The sequence below is a fragment of the Tupaia chinensis genome, unplaced genomic scaffold (genome assembly GCF_000334495.1).
Source record: "Tupaia chinensis unplaced genomic scaffold, TupChi_1.0 Scaffold000289_1, whole genome shotgun sequence".
NCBI lineage: Eukaryota > Metazoa > Chordata > Mammalia > Scandentia > Tupaiidae > Tupaia > Tupaia belangeri.
Window position 1 is genome coordinate 1,787,330 of NW_006159774.1, and position 9,674 is coordinate 1,797,003.

Genomic DNA, 9,674 nt, shown 5'->3' on the forward strand with positions numbered 1-9,674 from the left:
CAAATGATCTGTCAGTGAACTTAATTAGTCTAAATATATCCAATAGTTATCGCAGCTGACACATACCTATACGTGAACTCAAGTCTGACTTTAGGCCTAAACCCCAGTGAGTAAAAAGAGCATATTATAAAGTAGAACCCAGCTGGGCCCATACTGCTTACTGCAGTCATCAAATATCCATTTTTTTTAAATGGTATGAATACTTTTACCGTTTTTTTATTTTTTTGTTACCTAACATTCATTCCCCGAGCATCATCACAACGTACTAAATGTAATTTCCCATCTAGAATAGACTGCATAGTGACTTAATCAAGCATGTTATCATCAATAATATTCCATTTCTACTTTCTTGCTTATGTATATATATATGTTTTTTTTTCTCTCTTCCTTTTTTTTTCCCTATGTTTGTCCCTCTGCCCTTTCCCACTCTCCCATTACACTATCTCTGCTATATACAGTTGTCTTCCAGAAGAGTTATTGAAAAAGTGATACATACAAGTAAAGGGAGAGAGGCCACGAGTTCCATTTATCAGCTCATAAAGTTTTTGACAATTGGGAGCATAGATTCTATTCAGGGTTGGATTAAGGGAGGGTCTCCTGCAGATCCACACGTGTAGGTGAGTCTCCAGGGAATGCAGTTTCAGGAAAGTAGTTCTGGTACGCAGGGATGATCATCAGCTGATGCGGCACAGCAGTCATCTTGTAGTTACCAGGAATGGTGTTGTGGGGGTCTGCAGTGTGAGTTGTCCTTGGGTATCTGGCTTCCTTAAGAATGGCAGAGTAGTTCTTGTTTTCCACTGAGGTAATGCAGGGCTGGTAACTGTCATCTTCTCAAGTTGCAAGTTCTTCAACCTTGTTTTCGGCCTCCGGGCCATCCCGGGCCAGAGAGTCCGGGACATCCAGTGCCGGACAGGCCAGGGAGGCCGGGCCCCCAGAGGGGGCTGGCCGTTTGGGCGTAAGCCCCCGGCCGTGGGGGCCCCCCCGGAGAGGGGCCAGGCCGTTCCGGCGCGCGGCTGCGCCAGAATTTCTTTACTTTTTAAGCTGAAAAATATCCCATTGTCTGTGTATGCCACATTTTATTTATTTCTTTACTTGTTTGTTTGTCAGGGGTTATATGTTCTCACCAGAAGGAAACAGAGAGAGGAAAAGGAAGAAAGCACCCTCCACTGGGAAGAGGCCAGTTGTAATCCCTCTTCATCACTGGGTTTTGGGGCGTGTATGCCAGCCATGGGGGCTGAGATTTGAACCATGGTTGGTCATGTGGAATCCAGTTTCTTTAATCACTAGGCCACCTGGCTGGTCCTCACATATTATTTATCCTTTTATCTGTCAATGAACATTTTGGTTATTTCCACATCTATAAGTGAAGTTAATAATATCACCCACCTATAGTGTAACTGAGAAGACTGAGGAACAGTGTGTAACGCTGACTGATTATGTGGTAATAAGTTCGACAAGTCATTCCTGTGGTAGAGAATGCCTGCACGTTTTATAAAAAAAAAAATGCTATTTTCTCTCCCAGTATAGTCATAGTGGTAATGAAAGTCTCTCATGGGACTGTGGCATTTTACAGTTTACAAACCATATTTGTATCTGTGATCTCATCTGAATTCCTATCCTTTCTGTAAGGTTCCCAGGACAGACACTGCTATCCTTATTCAGCAAAGCATAAAACGAGGCTAGAGAAGGCCTCTGGTCAACCGCAAATAAGAAGCTCCCAGTGGCAACCTGTCCTTCTGGCTCTTGGGTGTGTTTAGGTGGAGGGTGGTGGTTTGGATTACTGTTTATCTATATTCGTCTCCTCACAGGAGAATTAAGACTTGCTTTGGCTAATGAAATGTGAGCAGAATTGGAGCAGAAGCTAGAAGACTCAGCATGTCATTCACTAGGTCCCTTTTCCCTCTGCCATAAAATCTGGAAATGCTCCAGACAGAGAAAGAGAGAGAGAGAGAGAGAGATCTATAAACATATGCCCTGGAGTGAAGGTGACATGGAACAGAAAAGCAGTTGACTCTGGGACCAGCAGATGGCGTAATGGCTATGTCACTGGACTCCCATGTAGTTGACTGTGGTTGGAGTCCTGTCATGCTGAGCACATGTGCACACCTGTCCAAGACCCTGAGAGGAGAATGGAGGAGAAGGGATTGTGGAGTGGCCATCACATATGGGGTGTGAGTTCTTTCCTTCTGTCTCTCTGGCAAGGGCACACACCCTATACCAAAAATCTCTCTTAAAAAAAGAAACAAAAAAAGAAAAGCAGTTGACTCATTATGGACATAGAGGTAAGCAAGCGAGTGGTTGTAAGCCAGTGAGATTTGAGGTCATTTAATACACAGTGAAACCTAACCTCTTCTACAGGCAATAACCTTTCGTGAGAACAGGGTGTTGAGATGTCAGACTCCAGATAAATCTTGACTGGTCTTTGATTGTGTGGGGTGGGGGGTGGGGGATGGGGAATAGCAGCAGGAGATATGGGAAAGGGAATTCCAGCCCACATTGCCCTGAATCCTATGCCAGCCAACTTTGCAAACCAGGCCTACAGAGGCCTGTTTCCCTTTCTTTTCAGTCTTTTCCTTTTTACAGAGATTTTGGGGTGCGTGTGCTTGCCAGAGAAACAGAGAGAAAGTGGGAAGTCACTCCGGCCCCCCCGGAGAGGGGCCAGGCCGTTCCGGCGCGCGGCTGCGCCAGAATTTCTTTACTTTTTAAGCTCAAAAATATCCCATTGTCTGTGTATGCCACATTTTATTTATTTCTTTACTTGTTTGTTTGTCAGGGGTTATATGTTCTCACCAGAAGGAAACAGAGAGAGGAAAAGGAAGAAAGCACCCTCCACTGGGAAGAGGCCAGTTGTAATCCCTCTTCATCACTGGGTTTTGGGGCGTGTATGCCAGCCATGGGGGCTGAGATTTGAACCATGGTTGGTCATGTGGAATCCAGTTTCTTTAATCACTAGGCCACCTGGCTGGCCCTCACATATTATTTATCCTTTTATCTGTCAATGAACATTTTGGTTATTTCCACATCTATAAGTGAAGTTAATAATATCACCCACCTATAGTGTAACTGAGAAGACTGAGGAACAGTGTGTAACGCTGACTGATTATGTGGTAATAAGTTCGACAAGTCATTCCTGTGGTAGAGAATGCCTGCACGTTTTATAAAAAAAAAAATGCTATTTTCTCTCCCAGTATAGTCATAGTGGTAATGAAAGTCTCTCATGGGACTGTGGCATTTTACAGTTTACAAACCATATTTGTATCTGTGATCTCATCTGAATTCCTATCCTTTCTGTAAGGTTCCCAGGACAGACACTGCTATCCTTATTCAGCAAAGCATAAAACGAGGCTAGAGAAGGCCTCTGGTCAACCGCAAATAAGAAGCTCCCAGTGGCAACCTGTCCTTCTGGCTCTTGGGTGTGTTTAGGTGGAGGGTGGTGGTTTGGATTACTGTTTATCTATATTCGTCTCCTCACAGGAGAATTAAGACTTGCTTTGGCTAATGAAATGTGAGCAGAATTGGAGCAGAAGCTAGAAGACTCAGCATGTCATTCACTAGGTCCCTTTTCCCTCTGCCATAAAATCTGGAAATGCTCCAGACAGAGAAAGAGAGAGAGAGAGAGAGAGATCTATAAACATATGCCCTGGAGTGAAGGTGACATGGAACAGAAAAGCAGTTGACTCTGGGACCAGCAGATGGCGTAATGGCTATGTCACTGGACTCCCATGTAGTTGACTGTGGTTGGAGTCCTGTCATGCTGAGCACATGTGCACACCTGTCCAAGACCCTGAGAGGAGAATGGAGGAGAAGGGATTGTGGAGTGGCCATCACCTATGGGGTGTGATTTCTTTCCTTCTGTCTCTCTGGCAAGGGCACACACCCTATACCAAAAATCTCTCTTAAAAAAAGAAACAAAAAAAGAAAAGCAGTTGACTCATTATGGACATAGAGGTAAGCAAGCGAGTGGTTGTAAGCCAGTGAGATTTGAGGTCATTTAATACACAGTGAAACCTAACCTCTTCTACAGGCAATAACCTTTCGTGAGAACAGGGTGTTGAGATGTCAGACTCCAGATAAATCTTGACTGGTCTTTGATTGTGTGGGGTGGGGGGTGGGGGATGGGGAATAGCAGCAGGAGATATGGGAAAGGGAATTCCAGCCCACATTGCCCTGAATCCTATGCCAGCCAACTTTGCAAACCAGGCCTACAGAGGCCTGTTTCCCTTTCTTTTCAGTCTTTTCCTTTTTACAGAGATTTTGGGGTGCGTGTGCTTGCCAGAGAAACAGAGAGAAAGTGGGAAGTCACTCCCTAGGGGAGGAAGGTGATGCCTCAATCCCTTCTCCTCCATTCTCCTCTAGGGATTTTGGGCACACGCACACACACACACAGACACAGAATCTTAAACTGCTGGGTCCAGGACTCGAACAGTAGTTGGCCATGTGCTAGTCCAACGCCTTAACCACTATACCACCTGCTCCGTTTCCCATTCTTCCCTCTCTTCTTCTCTCTCCAGTTATTCGTATTACTCCCTGGAAACCTCTGATCTCTGCTGAATTCCATGAAAGCAGATAAAAGTTTCCTTCTCTTCCCATTTATTTTTTTATTTAAAAGAATAATTTATTTATTATCATTATTTTTTCATTTTTGACCAGAGAGAGAAACAGAGAGAGAGAGAGAATGAGAGAGAGACAGCAAGCTACCAGGTCCGAGACTCAAACCGCAGTCAGCCTTGTGGTAGTCCAGTGCCTTCAACCACCACACTACCTGCCAGTCACATTCTTCCCCAATTTATACGGAAACAACTGTTCCAGGAGCCATTGATTGGCTCTCAGAAATAATCATAGCAACTTCTCTTTCCTGAGTGTTTATTGCCTCGCAGGCACTATCCTAAGAGATTTCCATGTTTTGCTTCATTTTATCATAATAGCCACTGCAGGAATTAGATACTGCTATTTCCTCATTTTAGAGACAAGGAAATGAAGAATTAGGGACCTCACGGAACCTATTTAAAACCACCAGCTACTAAGAGGATGCGAATCCAATTACAGAGTTGGATAATTTCTGGTTTGTCAATTTGGGTTCATTTTGTACCGTAGACTCAATTTTCTTTCTTTCTTTCCTTCTCTCCCTTCCTCTCTTTTCCCCTTCCTTCTTATTATTCTTTCTTTTTAAATATTGCCAGAGGGCACATGTGCTCGCCAGGGAGATAGGGAGAGAGAGAAATCATCCCCCGTAGAGGCACAGTCGGGCCACCTTGCCCTCTCCCTCACCTCTCTGTCCTGGCAGGGTTTGAGGCATGCACACACACATGCCTGCATGTTTTTCAAGCTGCTGGGTCATAATTCAAACCACACGTTGCCCATGTGGCATCTAGCTCCCCCAACCACCAGGCCACGGGTGGCTCTTCCTTTGCTATTTTTAAGCCTTACTCTATGTTCACCATGAATGGTGGAAGTGAACACCTTCTCCTCGGTCCGGGTTTTAATGAGGAAGGATTTTTTTTTTTTTTTTTTTTTTCTGAGCACATCTTGTTTCTCTTCTTGCTTTGAAACTATTCCTGGAAAGATGAAGGACAGATCTGTTTGGCAGATTTGAGACTATCTGGTGATGCTCAAGTCAGCACTGTCCTTCCTGGGGGAGAATCTGCTCCTGGCCTCCACCCCCTTTGAGCAGGAGGTCTGGTCTCTTCCTTGCAGCCCAGTGCTGGGTTCACTGTTAGCAGTGCTGTGAGGTTACCAGTTCTAAAAGCCCCTTCTTCCTCTTGCTATCACTAGTAAGGTGGAGGTGGATATTCTGGCCTCTCTCTGCTTCTTTTTATTCCTCAACTTGTTCGATTGAGGCAAAGAAATGCTATTTATTCAGAGACCTGGAGAGAGTCTTAAATGGGCATCTTGAGAAAATTACAGGAAGGGAAGGTTTCATGGTCTACTTCAGGTCCTGATCTTGAGGGTTTAACTTCAGCTTTCCCAGGCCTTCGAGCTACTCTGACACCTGCCCTCTTTTTTTTTTTTTTTTTTTTTTGAGAGAGGTTTTTTCTATAGGGCACGTGTACTTGCCAGAGAGATGGAGAGAGAGGCAGAGAGACAGAAAGCAAGAAATCACCCCCCAGTCACGATGGCCATGCTGCAATCCCTTCTCCTCCATTCTCCTCTTGGGATCTTGAGCACGCACCCACATGAGCCTGGCGTAAGTTTTAAGTTGCCGAGTCTGGGACTGAAACCGTGGCCAACTACATGGGAGTCCAGCGATGTAACCATCATGCCATCTGCTAGTCTCCACTTACCGTCTTTTAAGCAAAGGAGGGTGGTGTAGCAGAAATGGCTAGTTGTTTCTTAATAGCTGTTCTCCTATCTATTCTCTCTATCCTATCTATCGTTTCTTCCTCTATTAATAATCTTCCCCAGAAATAAGACTAAATTGCCTAGCATCTTTTGCAACTAGGTGTGGCCATGTGACTCATCAATGGACTGTAAACAGACATGACGTGTACAACTTCCGGGTCATAGCAATGTGAAGGCACATGCTATCCACTCTTATTCTTCCCTCTCTCGGTGGCAGCTCGAGTATTTTGAACCATGAAATGAAGCATGTTTTCTGGTGCCAGTGCAATAACCAAGGAGGAGTTTATAACTTGCCACCTTCAGGCTACCCTATCAGCCTTGGACTACCTACCCAGACTTGCATACAAGAAACGAGTATGTTTCTATTTCATAAAAGCCACTACCACGTTGGAGTTTCTTAGTTATGGCATCTGAACATGGGTCCTAACTAATACATGTAGGTACCCAAGGAGTAGCTTCCCAACTTGGAGAAGTGTGGCGCTCCAGCCCAAATGTACACCTGATTCATGTGTATGAGGGAATCAGCCAATGAAATAGAACAGAAGGATCAGGTTGAATGCTTGGAATATTCCAGGTATTGTGTCAGATACTTCTAGTTGTACTTTCTCTGTTGATCTAAGCAACAATCCTGTGGGGGTAGATCTATTATCACATTGTGTAGTTGAGCCTCAGAGAAGTTAATTTGATTTGACTAAGGCCACACAGCTAATAAAGAGCTGTGTTGGAGATGGAGCTGAGATCAGTTTGACTCTCAAAACCATACTCTTTCCTCCATAGCATACCATTCACTCATTATCTTCTCCCACTAAAAACAATGCCATCAACACAATAAAATCTCACCCCTGTTGGAAGACAACCCTCCATGGATCTCATTAGGCATTGACTGCCCTTTGCCCCAGACTATCCCTTCAAGGATGTTTGTAGAGACAACAACCTTAGAGGATAGAGAGAGTGTTTCTTTCCAAAGGAAAGGACAGAAATTCCTCCCCTTAAAAAGGACTTAATTTCCCCAAGCTCAGAGTTCCTCTCCTGTGATGCAATCCACCGTGTGTGCAGGCACCATGCATGTCACACCCTCGTAGGACCCAAGGACAAGGGGAACTCATGTGAGTGTGCTGAGCTCATTCTGCTCGCTGTGCCATGAATAATAAAGTCCTTCGTCTGATATCTTCTGGGGGGAGCCTCATATCTTCTAGGGGGAGCCATGAAAAAGCAGCAGGTTAACTTATTAGCTTGTCAGGGGTGTAAGATCTGTTCTCGACAGCATCTGCTGCATTTGTGCCATTGTGAGAGGCACCATCGGTTTCATACAGCGTGTCACAACACACATGCTTCCACTTTACATTACTTCAACCAAATGCATGAGGTCAAACAAAGCAATAAAGATATCATTTAAGCACTAAGTGCCCTCCCTATTTCTAAATAGGTGTGTGCCTTAGAGTGCACGTGGAAGAGTTGTATCGAGTTTTTCAAGAGTTCTCAGCTGCCATTCGGACCCCATAGTGCGGTCACTTTCCCACACTAAGTGTGACTTAAAAGTGTGAAGATACACATTTCTTTCATGTGATAAGTCCTTGAAGTTGATACTACCCTCTTCTGGTGGTCAAAGAAAAGGCCATCAGATCCAAAGCCAGAGGAAAAGTAAGTGACAATAAATTAGTCTCCAGTGGGGTGCTTTCCTGAGAAATGTTCAAATATGTCTTTTACCATTTATTTGTTATTTGAACTTTAGCATGTCACCCCCTCATAAGCTATGTCTCTAAAGGATTGGGGGAGGAATAAAGTACATGGGAATGTGAGGAGCACTAATTTTTTTTTAAGAATCATTTTATTTAATTGCATTCATTGCCATTATTTTATTTTATTTTTAAAAGTCGACCAGAGAGAGAAGGAAAGTGAAAAAGCAAGTTGCGCAGTCTGCGCAGCATCCCGAGCCCGCCGCCATGGCCGCCTACAAGCTGGTGCTCATCAGGCACGGCGAGAGCGCCTGGAGCCTGGAGAACCTCTTCACCGGCTGGTACGACGCCGACCTGAGCCCGGCGGGCCATGATGGAGCCCGACCACCCCTTCCACAGCAACATCAGTAAGGATCGCAGGTATGTAGATCTCACCAAAGACCAGCTGCCCTCCTGTGAGATTCTGAAGGACACGATTGCCAGAGCTCTGCCCTTCTGGAATGAGGAAGTCCTTCCCCAGATCAAGGAGGGGAAACTCGTACTGATTGCAGCCCATGGCAACAGCCTGCGGGGCATCGTCAAGCACCTGGAAGGTCTCTCTGAAGAGGCTATCATGGAGCTGAACCTGCCCACCGGTATCCCCATTGTCTATGAATTGGACAAGAACTTGAAGCCCATCAAGCCCATGCAGTTTCTGGGGGATGAAGAGACCGTGTGTAAAGCCATGGAAGCTGTGGCTGCCCAGGGCAAGGCCAAGAAGTGAAGGCGAGCAGGCAGACCACCATCCTGAGGAGCCCCCTCCCTGCCCATCCCATCCCTCTCTACCCTCCCCTGCACATGTCACACTGACCACATCTGAAGGCATCTGCAGTTGAGGCCACAGATGGGACCAATGGCTCCTATATTCATTTTGGCCATTGTGTCTCCTGCACCCGTTTGCTTCATGCAGTCTAGGAGATAGCATCTCTAGGGCACAGGTTTTCAGTCCAAGCCGAGGGAAGGTTCCTCTTACCTGAGAGTGAGAGGCGATCACTTGGGTTTTTTAGAGCTTTGTTTACTATGGACCTGCTTGAGTAGGGCTAGGGAGGAACCATGCTAAGGCAAGGCCACTGAGAAGTCAGAGGGCCTGTTCGTGTTCCCCGGGGGCCAGGCCTGTGCTTTTCTGGAGGCAGGTCCCTGACGAGCACTAGTCATTCCAGTGGAAGATGATAGAAAGTGCATGGTGATTAAAGACACAAAACACGACTTCCTCCTGACCCTCGAGTTGGCTCCAGAAGACTGGGATCAATCCTGATTTAAGATGTTGCATTTTTACAAAAAAAGAGAGAGAAATATATAGATATATATAAATAACACAAAACAAAAGCCCTTCTGGGGTTCCTAGTGGTCTCCAGAAGATAAGCCATTCCTCACACAGACTGGGATAGGTTCCTCGACTTCAAGGAGGAGTGTATCCTGCTGTGTATTTTAGACCTCTCCCCCTTGTTTTGTGGCAGCAAAATGCCTTTTGATCACATTCAAGTGTGTCTTACTGTGTCTTATTTCTGAATCATGTCCTAGTTGTGTGGTCCTGTCACATGGGCCCAGTACTCATTTTGAGCATAACTACTAACATTTTCCAGATCAGTATAATAAAGGAGTGATGTGCAATTGAAAAAA

At 45.3% G+C, this 9,674-nt stretch overlaps 1 protein-coding gene across 1 annotated transcript; it reads left to right on the top strand.

Moving 5' to 3' along the window:
* The first annotated feature begins 8,388 nt into the window (after positions 1-8,388).
* LOC102481127 (phosphoglycerate mutase 1) lies at positions 8,389-9,043 on the top strand. The gene has a single exon (XM_014588601.2). The coding sequence runs from the start codon at positions 8,389-8,391 to the stop codon at positions 8,776-8,778; it is 390 nt and encodes a 129-aa protein (XP_014444087.1). The 3' UTR covers positions 8,779-9,043.
* Positions 9,044-9,674: the final 631 nt, after the last annotated feature.

What these genes read in the sequence shown, in the direction of transcription:
- LOC102481127 (XM_014588601.2), top strand. Translation starts at nt 8,389, where the DNA reads ATGGAGCCCGACCACCCCTTCCACAGCAACATCAGTAAGGATCGCAGG.